Here is a 20,855-nt window from a genome sequence, read left to right on the forward strand (position 1 = left end):
TTTTATTTGGGACAATATTAAATGATAGAAAACAATTTAACCTTTATACATTTTAATGCAGGTGAATATTTCTACAAAATCTTCAAGAATATGTCATATTATGTAATAAATAATTCTTCCAATCCCATAGGTCAATGAAAGTATGTTTTCTTTTATAAATGACATATCAAAATAAACAAATCACATCTATTTATATCCACATGTAGGGGATCAAGTACTTTATATCAATTTATTTTCTAAATAAAACAGAATGCCATGAATCCAATCTGCCTACAAATTATTTACCTTAAGTGTTAAGCAAAATCTCCCAAAATAAGTAATTTGTTTCTCAAAAAAAAAAAAAAAAGAGCCATTTAGCTTAGTACTAACTTGGCTTCTACAAAGCTTATAAAATCTAATATTGTAATAAGTATGTAAAAGGGAAGACAGTAGGGACCTAGTAAGCAAATATAGAAAAAGAATTTATTATAAAAGTAGTTTATATAATTAGCAAAGTATGTTTCCAAAAATGAAATAGCTTTTCTACTTCCATACAATTCAGGTAATTATAATGAATATTACTTAAGTAATTAAAATAACAATACAGTTGAGCACACTATAAGTTGTTGTGCAAGGGAAGGTAGGGGCGGCAGACAGGATGAATGTTTCCCTCCTGATTAAAAACTCATTTCCTTATTTGGGTTTACACCACAGTGACCTCTTTCAGCAAGTCAAAGGTCTGAGTCAGACATGTGCCTTCAAGTATCAGCAACATTAACTCATTCTCTATTGCCCTAACTGGTATATGAAAGGATCAAGGAAGTAAAAGGTCCAGAAAAGCTAGAGAAGACCTAGTAAAATTATCCAAAATAGAAATCAACAACTCCAGATTTCTAGTTTACATATTTATCTTACAAAAAAAAAGGGAAGTCGTAGGAAAGTCAGACATATTTTACTAGATCAATAGTCTGAGCTGTGAAGTACCTCAGCAGAACTCTCCTGGGAGTCATTCTGGGGTATACTACACACCTACATGCTTTGCAATAAATTCAACAGGCTTTTTGACTCCATGTCCAAGGGCAGTACCAGGCACACACCTATCATCTGAACTGAAGTAATATTAATCCATAAATTTATCTAAACTGTTCTTAAATCTATAATTCCAGCCCATAAAACTTAGGTACCAAAATATGTTAACTCCTTTATTAAAAAGTGCTTTTCTTTTAACCGTCTCACTTGTGATATGATTTAACCAAAATATTTCATTTCATCTTACGAGTGCCTTTCTTGATGGTAGTAAGTTTTGATAATATTCTAATAAGAGTTACCATTTATTAAATACCTATTTTGGATTTTTCTAGTGTATCTTCCTATAGAGTATCTATATTTTCACAATAAATTAAGTTACAGATATTAGCATATTTATCCATCTTCTAGAGACAAAAATTCAGTTTGTATTAATTTTTAAATGTTAAACATCTAATAGAGATGATATTCATATGAGATCTGTCTAGCTACAAAATTTGCACAAGTCACTACTGCTACCTGACTCCTCTTATTCACTTTCCAGAATGAAGTTTATCCTATCATCAACTCTGTAACTCTGTTCTATAAGAACTAACACACACTTCAATTTCAATCATGTATAAGAAGTTAATGAAATAGCAAGAAACATGCCACTGTCCTTTACCTCCAGAGAGCAATTTAGGTAAGTAGTTACATAAAAAGCTGTGGGATGATCAGCTGAAGTTGAAAGGAAAGTCTTTATAAAGATGGCATTTGAACTGATTAAAGTGGCCTGGCCTCTTAAAATCATCTTTTTTAGAAGATCTCCCACTTAGGGATTTCTTCAGGTAACATATGAGGATGTGAAGATTTTTATTGAAGTCTAGAACAGCAAAAAATTTCCATTTTTTTCAATATTTCCACTGAGTCCAACATTTTGTAAGCTGTTGGAATAATCATCTTTGAATATTTACAGAACCCAAGTTTATTTACAGAATCCTAACTTATTTGAAGAATGCTGGCACATATTTTTGGTCCAATGGAGGAGGAACATTACAACTGCATCTTGCATTAATGGATATCTGAACAAAGAAAGGCACTCCTTGGGCCTCAGTCATACAGAACTTCCATATAAAAGAATGAGAAAAAAGGATACATAATACTCCATTTCACCTAAAAGAGAAGAAAAAGTGACTGCTGAAGCACATTTGGAAGAAATGGACAAGTTTGAGAGCTCAACATCAGGTCTTATCTCAATCCTACATTCTGCCTACTCAACCTTCTAAAGCTTAGTCTTGACAGCTTTTGAGAGCACTTAGTATCAACTGCAAACTTGTCAAATTTACACTCTTTGGTGCATTTACAAAAATATTTTAAAAGCTTACCTATAATTTGATTCTACAGAAAGCTCATTTATTACACTGCTCCTTCTAGAAATATCAATTCATTTCTACACTTTTCCAAAATCAAGCTAGTTTCCTAAAGCCATAATTAAAAAAAAAAAAATCCAATTAGCCCTTTGGTGCTCAAGTGTTCAAAAGCCTTGCATAAAATCTTACGCAAGCTATTTTTTAAAGGTCAAAATAATTAGGTTAATTGGTTCTGAACTGCCTACAAATCTACTTGCTTCCTCAAAATCAGGCAAGATTTGATTTTCTCATGTTGACACTCCTTCCCCTACACGCCTGCCCACAAAATTATTGATCCTATTTCTTAAAAGAATTTAAACTGGGCCAACTCATAAAGTTAAAAACTCCAGGTACACCTCTTATGATTCAAATTAGAATGAACTGAGACAGGTCAAAAAATAAGGATGCCAGAAGAACAGAAACAAAATGCCACAAATATGCAATCAGCTATTTTACTCATATTAAATTCTCCATATGTTTCTAGAAGAATCAGTTACTGGGGTTGCCAAACTATCTAGTAAAAAAGCAGAGCCATCAAATGAGTACAAAAATAATTCCATTAAAATTTTAATTGGCAAGTATACAAAATTGTGCCTGAACATAATATTGTCAGAAAACAAATGTGAAAGAATCCTAATACTTACTGTATGCCTGGTAGTATTCTAAGTATGTTATATTATACAACATCAGCACATTTATTACAAGAGTTATGTCAACTAAGTGTACTACTATTAATGTGGCAGAGCAGTATTTAAAAAAAAAAAGTCGGGGGGGGGGGGAGAAAAATAAAAAGTAGATAGGTCAAGTTGCAGAAGCATTCCCAGGATTCAGGATTCATCTGCTTACTAGAAAAAATTAAGAGTTCCATATCTGCCAAAAGTTGGCAGAAATAGCTGATTCACAGGCTTCTGAATGGAATGATATTTATTTTATAAGTATATTTTTGTGTTTTATTAATAAACATTAAACCTTTGGTAATCTAACATTCATATTTTTTAAAATGTGACATGTATTCCTTCAGATATTGCATTTCTTTTCAGAATAATAATTATAAAAGGTCATAGGAAAAGGAGACACACAGTTTATTGTTTCCTGGAATGAAGAAGTGAGTGGCATTTCTTTCCTCCTCCATATACAAAGAAGTGGTACGGAATGAAACAGTTACATGAGAACCTGATCTAAAGACTTGGCATGAGATTTTTGGAAACCAACATTAGGAAACCAATCATTATCAAACCTTTATGCTATAAGGAGACCTAATTCACTGTACATTTAGAACACATGCAATACACGTGACAGCAGCTAATCAAACAAGTGCAATCCTTTTCTGTTGTCTTAGAATAACTTCATTAACTTCTAAGATTCAAGTTCTCAGAATACCATCAATAACTTTGACTTGTAAGCAGAGTAATAGTACTAAAATTTCCCCCAGATGTTAGTATATCCCAGTATATAATCTTTTAAAAGATGATTTTCTTGACTACCACTGTAGCTATTATGTATCAAAATGTTAAGGTGAGAATGAATAAGCTTTTTCACTCATAATACACTGTGGATAAGATTTAGTGCACCATTTATCTGAGTAAAATATTTATGCTTACTGTGGTACTATTTTCCGGAAGGCTAATTTGAAACCATTTTTATCTTTAAAACTGCATAGTACAGAAAAACAAAGCCACGCTAAACTATAATTTCCCCATTAGCAGACTTATAGAAGAATTTATGGTTGAACTACCGTTAAATATTAATGTTTAATTCATTAGGTATCTTATTTTGATATTACATTAACACACTGGAATGCCAGAGAATAATGCTAGTATTGGCTTAAATATACTCCCCCCCCCCCGCCCCCGTACTAGGGATTGAACTCAGGGGCACTCAACCACTGAGTCACATACTCAGCCCTATTTTGTATTTCATTTAGAGCAAGGTCTCACTGCGTTGCTTAGTGCCTCACTTTTGCTGAGGCTGGCTTTGAACTTAAGATCTTCTTGTCTTAGCCTCCAGAGCTTTGCAATTACAGGTGTACACCACTGTGCCTGGCTGGCTAAAATATTTTTTAACCAAACACTTCACATCTGAAGACACAATAATTATTTTGTTCCATTCTGATAAAAGCCCAAGAAACTACCTTCACTATTCCTAAAACCCCTTAGAGTTTTAACCATGCTTTTTAATACATTACAGAAATAACTTTTTAGAAACTTGATACTATTATGTTAGATAAGCATATTCAATTTGTGAATTAGACTATGACAATCTGCTGCGTACCTCTCAGTCTGCCACATTTGACCATTTCATTTTCAAACTTTACTTGCAACAATTTGTTCATGGACCAACTATGAGTAATTTGGCAATGTATTCTAAGCCCAGTAAACCCACATGTTAGCCGATCTCATCTGGAGAAAAATCACTACCTTTATTTATGGAAGAGATTTTACCAGTTCATTCATAGTCACTTCTTTCAAGTTAATTTCTTTTATAAATCAATAAGAAAAACTTAATCAATATTAATCCCAATGGTTCATTTTATCAGAGCCCCACATTCTATATAACTTGACTTTTTAAGTCAGGATTCAAATAGCCATTTTCCATGTGTAGAAAAAAAGACCACATAGCTAGAACAAAAGCTTTTTTTCATTTCTCTCCCTTAACTAGATTATTAAACTAAAGCTCTATGATATAAATTTTTCTCTCCTCAAGGAGACTTAAATAGATAAATACAACAATCCTATCAAATTAGATAAACAGACATGAAAAAATGGGATACAAACCTCTGGAAAGGATTGTGACAATGGTTCTCAGATTATCCAAGAAGTTCAAATTATAATTGTTATCAACACAAGGTTACTTATTAGCTTTCAGTGACTGTCTCCACACCTCATTCCTGATACAAGGATAATGAAGCAATGTATTTGCTTAAATATCTCTGTTCCTTAGTAGATTCTCGAGAACAGGTTATGTTGTGTTCTTTTTCATACCTCCAGATTCCAGCAGAATACTTGGAAAATAAATGGCTGGCATGGAGTATTTCCCAAACAGCACTTGTTTCTAAAAATTACTACTTACAATGAATGTATAAAGTATCACAACATCAAAACAGTAGAATTTTTGTTGTGTTGGTAATAGCTGCCATTTATGGACAGAGTGCCTCTGATGCTATCACGGTAGTGCTTTAACAGGGATAAGCTCTTGTGCAGCTAGGTTTGGTCACGATATCAAGTTCTTACAAATGTGATGTACATGGAAGTCTTGAGCAGAACTTTCAAAAGGGCTACATAAAGGAAGGAGACTCAGCTGGAAGCAGAATGTCACATGATGACACTTGTGCCCCTTCCAGACAACTCTGGACATGATGGATGGAGCTTGGGCAACTAGCTATCCTGCATGCTGAGATCTTACTAATAGATGGTGAAGCAAAAGATCAGAACTTGAGTTTCTAATCACAATGAGTTATGATAATACAAGACTTGGACCACTTGCCTCCAGAATCTTTTCTGTAACAGGGAGATAAAAACTTTTCATAGTCCTTATTTTGAATTTTCTTTTATAGTCACAGAACCTGATACTATTTGGTAAATAATGTTTGGAATTCCAATATGTACATCTGATTTTGCAATTAAACCTGGAGTTTTCTTATTCAAAGTATTTATGTATTACCCTCCATTGCCTCCCCAAGACTTCAGATCATAAAATATGTCAACTATACTCTAACCCAGTAATGTGGGAAAATATAGATTTAAAACCCAGAATTTTACTCTAATAAAAATACTTTACAGAGCCAGGGCTACAGATCCATGGGAAAGTGCATGTATGAGAGCCTACATTCATTCCTCAGTATCAAAGAAAACAGATGAAAAATCATGGAAATGGTGAAAATTTCCAGCTGAGCTAGCAACAAGGCTAATTTAGGTTTATGAAAGATAATTTGATTAATACCAAAAAAGTATTAAAAAAAAAAAAAGCTGAGCCACTGAGTTTAGAGTCAGATCACCTAGATTTGATTTTAGTCCAAGGTAATTTTAGGAAAATAATTTCATATTTCAGGGTTTCAGTTCACCAGAACAGGATTAATTCAATAACATTTTTTAAAACTTTCAGCTCTAAAATTCTCTTACGTATATTATTCTATTAATTTAAAAGAAAACCAAAAATGTATTGATATTAAATCCAGGAAAATTCCTCCAGTAAAAAACAAGCATGTATTTTCCAGATACAAATGCAGTGGGATCTTCCAAATATCAATTTTGAATAAGTACTTTATCATCGATGATTTATCAGGATCTCTGGTCCCTGTGCCTGCTATTCTGGCTACCTAAAATGTACTTATATTCAACTGTAATTCTTATTTATCTCTTTCAGACCCTAGCATGTGTCTTTTTCAGTGAGCCCTGTCCCTAAAATAGGTCCCACATACCATTTTTCCTTAATACATTTTTTTCTTACTTCATTTCACTTATTATGATTCTTTATTTACATAATTGTGTTCTTTATGCTCTCCCACTACAGCACAAGATCTAGAGGGAGGTGGCATATCCGTGTGGTTTTGTTTTTACTACTTTATGGGCCGACACATGCCTAACACATAGATGGAGTTCATCTACAGAAGTATTTGTTATATGAAAGAACAAACACGAATGTATGAAAGCAGTGATCACCAGAAAATGTTTACCTACTTACCTCATTGAACACAGGATACATAACTGCGTAGAGGGGCATAGAAACCATAGAAGTGGTCTCAGCTTCATTCTTCATCTCTTCCATTGTCATCCTCATTCAAAAACCAACTACAGTAGAAAAAGCAATGCTAAAATGCAGAGGAATCTTCATTCACTGCAAATTTCTTCTCTTTTTGTGGGTTATAAAACAGCTGGGCACAAAACATACACAGACCTGGTAAAAGAGAAAAGGAACAACACAAATTCATTCTGAAAGGAAACAACAAATACTAATAATTTTCTTCTCCAAATTATAGAGCTCACCTCCCACCCACTTTTGGTACTGGGGATTTAACCCAGGGGTGTTTAACAACTGAGACACATTCTGAGCCCTTTTTATTTTTGAGACAGGGTCTTGTTAAGTTACTAAGGCTGCTTTGAACTTTCTTTTTTTTTTTAATATTTAATATTTATTTATTTATTTTTAGTTCTCGGCGGACACAACATCTTTGTTGGTATGTGGTGCTGAGGATCGAACCCGGGCAGCACGCATGCCAGGCGAGCGCGCTACCGCTGAGCCACATCCCCAGCCCCTGCTTTGAACTTTCAATCCTCCTGCCTCAACCTCCCAAGCCGCTGGGATTACAGGCATGCATCTGTATCCCATCTTATAAAAAGCTGATCTGTTACTTGTGAAAGCCATGGTCAGCACGACATCTCTTTTTTTTTCTTGACAGACTCAAGAACTTCCTTTTCCTAAAGCTAACATCCCTAGCAAGGTACTAGTTTACAAAACAGTGATTCAAAAACTGGCTTCACTGGAACACAGTGATTGCTCCATGAAGAACCATGATAAAAATGACATATCTAATTGCATCATATACAGTCTGAGAAAAGATATCAGCAACATGCAGTTACAGCATTTATAGGTAATATAAAATTAAAGTTGCAAAATATAAAATATGTGATCATATGTAGAGACAAGTGAAATAATTAAAAATTAATAAAGAATTAAGTTGTTGAATATCATCATTAAACTTTTTTTGCCAATGGTTAGTTGACTTAATCACCTTAAAATTACAGCAAAAATGTAGTAAACACCAGATTTAAGAAAAATCTTAAAATTGGGAATTTTAGCAAATGTGATCCACTTAGAAAAATATATGTCACTTAGTTTTGCCAGTGGTACTTTTTGGTATTTAGAACAACTCTAGGAATCTCTGCCCAAATCTGAAACAAAACTGAGAAAGAAGAAAAACCCAGAAATGCTTGTAGTTTGAAATTAAAATAATGATTTCAACAATAAAAGAAATTTTGCTTTGAAGAGCTGGGAAGGTTATTACTTCTTAAAAGAAAACGATTATTTATTTCTTCTGCTAAACTAAGAAATGATCCTAATTATAAGGTGAAAGAGTAATAGTAGTAATATACCGACATTAAATAAGAACAAACAAGAAATAATTTATTTTGAATTATTTCTACTATTTGTAAAGCACTTGGCATTCTAAAACATTTTTGCCATGCATTTAATCCTCAGGATTACTTCACAATAACTATCATTTTAATTTTACAGATGCAAAAGTACACTGAGAGATGACAAATAACTTGCTCCAAGGTCACTCAGGCAGAATCCCAAGATTTGAAACCAGCACTGTGAATTTAGATCTAATATTCTCACATCACAAAACCAAATCTGAGGCTGGGGATATAGTTAAGTGGCAGGGCACTTAACAAACCAAGTTTGAAGTAAAAATAAAGAACATTCTCTCCACTCAAATGTACTCAAAGTACCCAGGTATTACTCATTTACTTAACAAATATATGTTTAGCACATTCCAGAACATAGTTCTTGGTCATTAAAAATTTATCTGTGTTGGGCAGTTCTAAGACTTAAGCAGTCTGAAAGATGCAATCAAATGCCTAGAGTGCTGTTTCAAAAAGCTCCAACAACCTGTTAAATTTGAGAGCTTAGTGTTTTATCATGTTCCTACTAATGAAGAGGAACTTAGTACCTACTGACACCATTTAGTTCTTTTCTAATAGCTGTAAACATGGATAAAATTTTCATATTTTGGAGATGAAATTTGTTCCCTAGCTTTATAAAAAAACAAAAAGCCAACTCTGGCGTGTTGGCACAGGCCTGTAATCCCAGCTACTCAGGAGGCTTTGGCAGACTGATCACAAGTTCAAAGCCAACCTCAGCAACTCAGCAAGGACCTATGCAACTCAGGGAGACCTTGTCTTTCAGTGGTTAAAGCTCCCTTGGGTTAAATCCCCAGTACCAAAAAAGAAATAAAGAAAGAAAGCCAACCAGCCAATTCTTATATTTTATTCTACAGCGCAAGAGAAAACCATTATCTAATCCTATAGTTGATTTAAGTAGATGGCTTTGGTCACAGCATAAAGGGGAGAATGGAGGAACAGAAGGTGAAGGCAATGAAAATTTAAGAGACCTAGTACATCAATGTAAGAAATGAATAAGACCAGGACACTAAGCAAGAGCAAGTAGGTAAATACCAATTTTGGTCTTAACGTTCCTATGTAATTACTTAATTAGTAATAATAGCGGTAACTCCAGCCCTCTCAATTTATTTCTAAGTGAAAAAATAAAGAAATAAATTGAGAGGGCTGGAGTTGTAGCTCAGTTGGCAGAGTGCTTGCCTAGCATGTGTGAGGCACTGGGTTCCATCCTCAGCACCACATAAAAATAAATAAACAAAGGTATTGTGTCTGTCCGCAACTAAAAAAAACGTTTTTTAAAAAAAGTAAATTGGGAATACTTCTTCATAATAAATAAACTGGGAATAAAGAAGGGAAGCTGAAATGTAGCGATGTTAGTGAAAATAAAAAGAATGAAATGAACGCAGAGTACAAACAGCAGCAGCAGGAAGGTATGGTACCAATGAAAAAGCAAGAGAAATGGTGAAACAGGACCAATGACAGAACCTGAAGAGCTCCCTCAGTAAAAAAAATCAATTAAAGAAAAAACACCCATTTCTTGATGATGTGAAGGGGCAACCTTCAAAGAGTCGTGTACTTACATAATGGGAGTGGAAATTCTCTACAGGAGCAAAGAGACTGAGCTGGTGAGAGAGGAGTCTGAGTTTCCAAGACCTCAGTAAAAAGGAGAGCAAATACTAGCAGAGAGAACAGATGTAATGGAACCATTTTTGTGTTTCACTCTTGTGAACACATGCATATCACTATAAACATAAAGGGTGACAGACGTCAAAGGATCAGATTCCATGGTTAGAACCACGGAATTCCTAACAATACATCTTTACTTATGTACCACAAAAAAACTGCTCAAATATTTAATTTTTACCTTTTGTAAATACTGGCATTGAATTAAAAAAAGTGTTCAACAGTCTTTAAAATTAATTTTATAGCACTATCAGCTCTCATTTGTCACCAAAAAGAACAATATTTCAGCACCATTATGTGCTCAACAGGTAGCTAGCCTCTATCATACGTCACCATGTTTTAATACTGTTCATGTGGAAAATGCTCCAAAAAACAATTTACAACCAAACTTTTCAGAATACACATCCACAAACTGGAGCCACTTAGTTTTATTGGTATTTACATGAAATTAAAAATCAATGATTTGTAAGGATTTATAAAATCTGAATTATCCTCCAATTTTTAATTCAAATTAAAATACGCTTCTGTCACTCCTTCCACGTTTCTTCATTTGAAATGGTTCAATGGACAATCTGTAATTATTCCAAGTCAACAGAGCCTGTTATGGGAAAAGCAAGATGTTGACCCTTTCACAAGGTTCCTTGGTTTCAGTATGGGCGTTACCATGTCCTCCCAGTTGAGCAGCACATTAACAAAAGTTTCAACCCTCTAAGGAGTACTGGTTTCTGGGGTGAATGCTGATAGCACTCCTATAGAGAACTAAAGATGGCAGATTTTAAATCTCAGATTCTGGAAAGGCCTTAAAAGTGATCATACTGAGTAGAAACCTACAGTAGGAACAAAGTCTAAAAAGGGTATATTGACTAATCTATAGTCACAAATAGTATATAGAGAACTAAAGATGGCAGATTCTAAATCCCAGATTCTGGAAAGGCCTTAAAAGTGATCATACTGAGTAGAACCTACATTAGGAACAAAGTCTAAAAAGGGTATATTGACTAATCTATAGTCACAATTAGTAGTTAATAATAAAAATGTAATATCAGTATGGTGGCAACACAGCAAAACTACTTTATTTCCCATTTCAAATGTATTGCTTTGGAGGAAAATTGTTTAGCTTGCATCAAGTTTTGTGTCTGAACTATGAGCATCCACAGAACACAAAACAAAAACCAGAACCATAAAAAGGTAAATGATGATAACCTAGACCAAAGGCATATTTCTTAACAATTCTTTTCTTGAAAAAAGAAAACCTCTTTATAAGAAGGTTGCAAACAGAATATAAGCAATCTTTTCCTTTATACTTCCCCTTATTTCCTTAAATATTCAAAATACAGCTAACATCTAACACAAGATGAATCAGCTCTAAATATCTTTCTGGCTTAAAACAATAATCACTTGTTTAGAATGAGGATACAAAAAAAAAAAATAGATTTTTGGTCACTTCACTACCAAACTCTTAAGTCTTTTAGGGTTTCTGTCCTTCCCAGCCAACACCGGCATGGTCACTTACAGAACTACACTTACTGTATCTCTAGGCTCAGAATCAGCGTTTCCTGAAACGGACTCCCTTTATTCCATCTGGGGTATGAGATAATGCTACAGCCAAAGTCCTCAGTACTGGTGTATGCAGTTCTTGAACAGAAAAATACTTCCTAAGTAAATTCTTCACATGATACATTCATGAAACATTTGTAGGCAGATTCTGCCTTATTTTTTTAAGTTAAATTTAGTATTCAGCTTTTTCACCTGGTCCTGTAAACTGTTATTCCTATAATCCCTCCCCTGCAAAAAGGGAATGATTGATGAATGTTGAAGCTTCAACAAAATGTTCATGCCTATTTAGTTTAAAAAGTTGAATCATTCTAGCATTTAGCAGAATGTATGTGTTTATGTTCAGATTCATGTGTATTTCTATTTCCCACAGAGACATTACAGGCAGCACAGCAGACAATTAATGTTTGATGAAAGGGCAAATGAAACTTACATGAAAATAAAACTACATGTAAAACAGTCATATATTCTAATGCCTCTTTTTCATTAGGACTACTTGGGTGTCTTTTAGATACCAGAAACATACTGATGTAAATTTAATGGTTAAAGATTCTCAAAGTACAAGAATTTCCAACATTAAGTTAATCTTGCTTTGTACATAAGCAATATCCAAAACATAATTCAGCGTTTAGCATAATGTAAATCTTTCTCTAGGAAGAAGTGTACAAGTGCATTAGTTCCTAGGTGTCTGAAGACTTAAGCCATCACAATTACTTTGGTGCTTATTAAAAATACTATCCCCAAGACTACTTACTCAAAACCTCCAAGGAGTGAATGGTTCAGGAATCTATTTTTAGTGGATAACCCAGATGATTCTCAAGAAAAACACAGGCTGAGAGGCACTAGTCTAGAAAAAACAAGTCACTGGACAGTCAGAAAAGCTGGCTGTTAAGGCCAGCCTCAGGGATACAGGTAAAATTAAGTTTCACAAAGCACCCGGAGAGGAGTTTATGGTTCTGACTTTGTGGAAGTTTCATTTAATTACTGATCTCATTTTTCCATCATAAATAAAAAGGGGGTGAAATTATATCACCTGGAAGGCCTTGGTACTCTAAAATTCAGTGAATCTATTATTTCATTATTGGTATCTACTATAGGTTCAAAAGTAGTTTCCTGAGAAGTTAAAAAGATTAAACTATTACATCATAAAAACTATTAACAAATTCTAGTAAAGAGGTCCTTCTCAAGAGTTGGTTCCTTCCTCCTTGATTTTTTCTCAAGAATCACCCACCAGATCCTAGAGAAACTGGATTTTTTCCAAGACTGTACAGATCACAGTATAGCTATTTTATATAGCTGGAAAGGCTGTTATTTATCTTTATACCTTTTAGGGTTTTCTCATGCCAGAATGTTATAGCCATTTCCAAATAAAAAATAAAATTTGGAAGAGAAAAGCTAGGAAAAATGGAGACAGAAGAATAGGGTTTAAGTAGATGATCCTACCTACTTAGACCCAAATAAGCTTGAAGTCGTCAGGATATACTAACATCACTATCTTTTTCTACAAACCATATTTTCTGTAATTCACAGTCTTCCTCTAGTTTTCTTTTTCAATAGGTTATGTGAAATTCAACCTCCCCAAAATATGCACTACTATGATTTCAGTGGTTATAGAATTTTGCATCTGGGGATATCTAGAAATAATGTCTTGTTAATAGTTAATATAAAGCACTATGGTACTCTATTGTCTGTATATGTGTGTGTTCAATAATTTTTTCTAGGCTTTTAAAAAATATCAATGGACAATTTGTGCATAAAAATGTGGGAAAAAAAGCCTAAGAATTCAGGTTTGAGAACACAGGCTCAAATTCTGGTCCCATCATTTATGAACCACCTTGTCTCTAAGCAAGTAACTTTACCTCTCTCTGACTGAAATAAATGGAAGACAACTAAGCTACACACTTAAAAAAAAAGATGTAGTTAAAAAATGAGACAAGGCAATTTCTAAACCAAGCCATAAAGTCTCTATATTAAATTTTAAGTTACCAATCATTGGATCTGGGCTGTTTTAAACTACAATCTAAAGAAAGTACAGTGTTCAATAATGGATTCTCACTTCACTGGAAAGTTTAACCTATTTCATTAAACATGGAAAGACACTCCCCTTTGCCCAGTTACATTTTTCAGGTATCTGATAACCACTAGCTATGGTTCAAGCACTCTAGCTATGCTTTTTCTTTTGCATATAAGAAAGATATTAACTTCAACATCTTTGTAAATATGAATGATAAAGCAAGTGTGTACTAAGTTATTAGGTAAGTTCTAAATAAAACATCATTTTCTTAAATTGTCTTTGTAAATAAACATTAGCTAATTAAAGCCACAGTATCTCACGATGGAAGAATACCTACCTGTAAAAGTGTCCAGTACTTAACTCCATTTACTTTATCACTCATGGTTAGTTTCAGTATGTTTCAATACATTATGACAAACTTGCATCTGAGCATACTTATAAACAGTCATTTCAAACTTAAAATATTTTTTTTCTAGAGGTGCTATAGTTTGAATTTTGAATGTTCCCCAAAAACCATTTAATTAAAAGCCTTGATCCCCAGGGTGATGTATTGGAAAATGATGAAACTTAAAAGATGTGGAGCCTAACGGGCAATCCTTAGATCCCTGGTGGCATGCTCTTTTTTTTTTTTTTTTTTTTTTTTTTTTAAAGAGAGAGTGAGAGAGGGGAGAGAGAGAGAGAGAGAATTTTTTTTTTAATATTTATTTTTCAGTTCTCGGCGGACACAACATCTTTGTTGGTATGTGGTGCTGAGGATCGAACCTGGGACACACGCATGCCAGGCGAGCGCGCTACCGCTTGAGCCACATCCCCAGCCCATGGTGGCATGCTCTTGAAGTGGACCGTGAGTTCCCTGGTCACTTGCTCTCTCCCTTTGCTTCGTGGATCATGCAAGCAGCTTTATTCCACCATGTACTCCTGCCATGATGTGCTACCCCATCACAGGTTTAAAGACACAGATCCAATCATGGGCTAGAACCTCCAAAACTATGAGCGGAAATAAGCTTTTTCTTTTCTTTAGAAGTGGATTATCTCAACTATTACACAACAGTAACAGAAAATTGGTACCAAAGTGAAGTTATTAATTATAGCTATATTGAAGGATGTAGAGGAGCCTTTGGAATTGGTTTGCAGTAGTCTGGAAAAGTTTGGAGGAGCAGGCTACAGAAAGCCAAGAATGCTGTAAATGGAGTTTAACAGGTGATGCAGATGGACGCTCAAAACAATGCTGACAGGAACACCAACAGCAAAAGCCAGGTTAATGAGGTTTCAGATGGGAATGAGGACTGGCAATTGGACTAGAGGTTATCCTTGTTATACCATGGCAAAAAGATTTGGCCACATTTTGTTCATTCTCTGATGCTTTAAGGGAAGACCATAATAAAAGGTGATGAACTAGTTTATCTGGCAGAGTAAATTTCAAGATAGTAAAGAATACTGGCTGCTTTTAGCCAAACTTGACATGAGAATCTGAAACAATGAGCAGCAGAAAAGAAAGGTTAAAAACTTCCAAAGAAAAAAAGAACAACAACAACATGGAAAAAGGTGGAGATACTAACAAAGATAAAAAGTCAAAGTTTTGCACCAGGGCAATGTGAAGGATTGAGGACATCTCAGGAACTGCAAGACCATTCCACTCATCACAGGCTCAAACACTTAGAAATATAAATTTGTAAACACTTTCTAGGGCAGATTCTTTTGAGCCTGGGATACACTGCTCAAGAGAACCACTTAGGTACATGTTTCCCTGGGATTCATTTCCTATATTCAGAGGCCACTGTAGCTGCAGTTCAAGTGGATCATCAGGCAGGTCCAGGTATAGGTCAAGTTAGTGGCCAACCATGGCATCATCCATGTGACACTGATTTTGCAGTCATGCAAAATGCAGAAATTATGGAGTCAACACAGTTTGCATGGAGATTTCAAAGGAAAGTCCTGGATGTCAGATAATGATAGATTGTGGGGTCTGAGTTCTTCCAAGCATCCCCTGACAGGGGAATGAGAGGAACTCAGGCTGAAGCTGAAGCCACAATGGGAGATTCCAGGAAGACAGCAGTGTCATCAAGTTGCAACATTTGTTAGGGAAAGGTATAGCAGCCAGCAAGAATCAGCCCAAGAGAGTTGTGGGCTACAATCAACAAGGTCAAAGGATTTAATGATCATCCTGCTGGATTTCACTGATATCTTAGACTGATTTCTCCTTTCTATTATCCTAGATTTCACTTTGGAATGGGAATATATACCAGTTTCTGACCCATCAGTGTATCTTGTAAGTATTTAACTTTCTTTTTGATTTTTTACAGGGTTCCTAGCTGAGTATGTCTTGAGTCTTGCAGGAAAATATATTTGTACTCCTGAGCAATGCTGAACAGTTAAGACTTTAGGACTCTTATTAGAGACAGACTGAATAAATTTTGTTCTGTGACATAAGCATAAACCTTTAAAAGCCAGGAATCAAATACCGCAGTTTGGATCTTGAATGTCCCCAAAGACTTGATCCCCAGGTTGGCAACATTAGGAGGCAGTGGTAAATAAGAGATGGGCTCCTTAGGTCACTGGGGGCATGTCCTCAAATGAATGTGGGCATTCAATTTGAAGAATTCCCCTCTTTACTCTGTTCTCCCTGGCTTGAGAGGTTAGCAGTTTTGCCCTACCATGCACTCCTGCCATGATATGCTATGTCACCATGAGCCCAAGGCAACATGGCAAACAGAACATGAACTGAAGCTTCCAAACTATGAGCTAAAATAATCTTTTCTTTTCAAAAGTTGGTTATATTATATATTTTGTTTTAGTTATGGAAAGCCAACACAAGTATAGTGAGATCCCAAGAAACTTAAATCACAACATTACATAAAGGAAAACAGAAATAGGAGGATTTCAATTATATCAAATAACATTAAGAGCACTGTTACTACAAAGGTGAGTATAATTTTCTCATCCATGAGATGGTAATAACATCTATCTCTTAAGGTTGTTGTTAAGATTTAATATATTATTACAGACAAAACAGTGCATGACACATAGTAATTATTTAATATTAGCTATTATGATTAAATAGAGAAAATACATATGCAATCTAATCTAGAATGACAAGTGAGATCTCTCTAGAAATCAGGCCTCCATAATCCCCCAGTCAGGGCTATCAGGATTCTTCAAAGGCAGAAGAACTGATACATGATTTTAAACCTTTTTAAGAGTCTTTTCTCAAGCAAAATCTCTTCTCTCCACCACAAATTGAAATTTGCTCTGGAACAATCACTACTCAAGAATTATGAACAAAATATTATGAAAAACAAGGTGAGTGGCCTCCTAGTACGGCTAGGGACAGAACCTTACTGGAAGCTGGAAGAGCCATTATATTTTTCCATACCTCAGTTCCAGATCTCAGTCTTTAACCAGTAAATTTATCCTTATCCTCACCACACATGATAAAAATAGTAATATTAAAATTTAGTGTAATGTCCAACTTTCACAATTTGGAAATACAAGTGTTTTAGTCAGCTTTGTGTTATTGTAACCAAAATATCTGACATGAACAGCTAAGAGGAGAGAAAGTTTATTATGGTTTCAGAGGTCTCAGTCCATAGAGGGCAGAGTCTGTTGCTCTGGGCCAAAGATAAGGCATCCTGTCATGACCGAGGGTGCTGTGTAAGAAAGCAGCTCACTTCAGGGGCTGGCAAGAAGAATTGAGAGGGAAAGGGCCTTGGGGTAGATATATATATTCCTTCAGGGCATGCCACCCTTAGTAACCCACCTCCTACAGTCACACCACCTGCCTAGAGTTACCACTCACTCCTTTCAAACTAGGATGGACTGATTAAGTTTCAGCTCTCACAATCAATTCACCTCTGAGCATTCCAGCATTAACAACGAGGCTTGGGGGTGGGGGTGGGGGCAACACCTCATACCCAAACCATAACAAAAGACAACAGAAATTTCCTAAAAAAAAAAAAAAAACTAACCACAATGGTGACAGATAAATTTAACTAAATACATTACAATGCTACTGTAGCCTATTGTGTTGGGATTTGTGAAGTAGTCAGCCAAACTGAACTACTCTAAATGGACCGGCTCTTTATGCCAACCGTGGCTCAATTAACATATAGCCAAGACCCCAAACTTCAAGACTAGAGACTAACTCAAGAATGTGGTTAATTCAATCATCACTCTCAGGTACTTAGCTGCAGAAGTTTGTGGATCTTTAACTTGCTACAGCTTAAATCTCTGATGCTCCTTAAAAATTAACTGCATCACCAGTCAGAACAGCAATTATCAAGAATACAAACAACAGTAAATGTTGGCAAGGATGTTAAGGAAAAAGGTACATTCATACATTGCTGGTGGGAATGCAAACTGGTGCAACCATATGGAAAGCATTATGGAGATTCCTCAGAAAACTTGGAATGGAACCACCATTTGACCCAGCTATGCCACTTCTCGGGTTTATACCCAAAGTACTTAAAATCAGCATATGACAGTCATACAGTCACATCAATGTTTACAGCAGCTCAATTCACAATAGCTAAGCTATGGAACCAACCTAGGTGCCCTTCAACAGATATATGGATAAAAAAAATATGTGGTGGAATACTACTCAGCCTTAAAGAATGAAACTATGACATATGCTGGTAAATGGATGGAGGTGGAGAATATCATGCCAAGGAAATGGGCCAATCCCCAAAAAACAAAAGCCAAATGTTTTCTCTGATATTCTAATGCTAATTCACAATGGTGAAAGGGGGCGGAGCTAGGGAAGAATAGAGTTACTTTAGGTAAAGGGGAGTGGAGGGAGGAATATGTGGTAGGAAGGGTAGTAGAATGAATCAAACATTATTACCCTATATACATATATAACTATATGACCCAGTGTGATTCTACATTATGTACAACCTGAAGAATGAAAGATTATACTCCATTATATATGATGTCTCAAAGTGCATTCTACTGTCAGGTATAACTAATTAAAACAAATTAAAAAAAAAAAAATTAAAGTTAACTGCATCATGTCAAGTGCACTTACATATTTTGAGAAGTACCGTTCCTTAATACATACAGTTATAGACTGGGCAAGAAGTAACTAAGCTTTTCTTTACATGGATAGCACAAAACAGGAGATAAGTGTTTAGATTTAAAACAGAACGGCCTGAGTTTAAATTCTTGTGTGATATCACTTAAGTTATTTAGTAACTCTTTCTAAACACAGTGAGAAATTCAAAACTCTTTAAGACAACAGAACTTTTTTCAAGGAAAATCTTCTATCTCCCTATACATAAAACATACTAACCTGCTTATTCATCCAATAAATGTATTCAATACCTATTCTTTACTAGTCCCTCACTCTCACAGGAGCTCTTACCCACCTGTCCCTCCTCCATAAATTAAAATTTGGAATACTGATACTAAGTATTCACTTTACAGGGTTGTTAAGAGTACTAAGTGTACTTAAAATACTAAATACAGTGGCTGACACCCAATAAACATTCAGTTCATGCTGGTACTGATATTATATCCAAAGTTCTACAAACCTGACATGGTATCAGGGCTGCAACTGGGGTGAGGTAAACCAGATGCCCAGAGTACAAACTCTGACTTGCATGATATAGAGTTAGGACCTCCTTTAATTTTGTAATCTAGATGCTTCTGTTGCCTCACCTTTAGTCTATCCCCTGCACAGCATACACAATGATACTCTAATATTGGTATCAAAATGTCATAGCACTTACACAGCATATTTTCAAAACCTTTTCTCCCCCATCTACCAAAGTGGAGGAATAATAAATTTGGGCCCGCAGAAGAAATTTACATATCACTAAAAGCAAATTACTGAATTTTAGGATATTAAAATAATCTGACCCTCTGATAATCTTTAAAACTATTTACCACAATGGTGTTAAAAATCATCCTTTATTCACTCAATGTACAAAAGTCAACTTCACAAAGGAAGTTGTGACCTAGAAGAAGGCTGGTTAGTTCAGTAAAAATCAAGATATGATCAAAGATCTTCTGCAGATAATTCTTTATAAGGGGGATAATCTCATTCAGGCTAATCAAAAGTTGACAACAGAATCAAAGAGTTCATTAGTTTTGAACTGGCTGATGGAAAATAGAAACAAAAACAAAAAATAGGAACAAATTGCTTCTTAGATACTTAGAAACAACTGGCTCAGGGAGAAAAATATAAATTTCCTTAGTTATGTCAATCTCACCCCCTGCCCCATTCTAGTGTCTAAACTTTTGTTAAATTCTGACTTTATCAAAATTTAAGTGAAAACACTTAACAAAAGCATTAAACAAAATTTCTGCTTGAACATTTTCATCTTTGCCCATAAAATTCTTGATGTAGACACTTAGGAATTGCTTAACTGAACAAGTATTTCACTGAGGCATGGTAGCTTTCTATTTTCCTTTTCATTAGTGTTTGTGATCTCTGAATCTCTCCATTATAATGTTAAGGATTTCCTTTAAAAGCATTTAAAAATTCAAATCAACTTAAGCTCTCAGGAGTATTCTTATGTTCTTACTGTATACTTAAAAGTGCATGTCCATTTAAGGATTCTGTGTCACTCTGGGTCTTGCTTACTTGCTCTGTTATCACTTATAATCTTAGATGGAATGGGCAAGATAGTGCAAACCTGTGATCCCAGTGGCTCCAAAGGCTGAGGCAGAAGGATCAGGAGTTCAAAGCCAGCCTCCCCAACTTGGTGAGGCCCTAAGCAACTCAGTGAGACCCTGTCTCTAAATAATATACAAAAACAGGTTGGGAATGTGGTTCAGTGATTGAGTACCCTTAGGTTCAATTCCTACTACTAAAAACAAAAACCAAAAAAACTTAGATGCCTCTTTCACTAATGATTCCTAATTGCCTAAGGTCTTCTAAAAGATACAACCTGCATTTTTTGTATCTTATAATATTTCTTTGCACCACATGTTAATAAAATCTTTACCCCCAAATAACTAATTATCCCTGGCTCAACTGATTAACACTAGGTACTAAGGAGGCAAAGGTTCTACGGAACATCAACTTCTGTTCCCAAACTCATCTAAAATACAAATGCTATTAGTCACAAGAACTTGAAGGCAACAGAATGG

At 35.1% G+C, this 20,855-nt stretch overlaps 1 protein-coding gene across 2 annotated transcripts in view; it reads right to left on the reverse strand.

The window, feature by feature from the left end:
- The window catches only part of PDCD10 (programmed cell death 10), a 43,624-nt gene that overhangs the window by 16,437 nt on the left and 6,332 nt on the right, over positions 1-20,855 (reverse strand). For both annotated transcript variants that reach the window (XM_081301138.1, XM_081301139.1), the window contains exon 2: positions 7,074-7,286. In XM_081301138.1, coding sequence (XP_081157264.1) covers positions 7,074-7,169 — 96 coding nt within the window. In that variant the 5' untranslated portion in view covers positions 7,170-7,286. The remainder of the gene's footprint in view (positions 1-7,073; positions 7,287-20,855) is intronic.

Source organism: Spermophilus citellus, assembly GCF_964194105.1.
Source record: "Spermophilus citellus genome assembly, chromosome: 7".
NCBI lineage: Eukaryota > Metazoa > Chordata > Mammalia > Rodentia > Sciuridae > Spermophilus > Spermophilus citellus.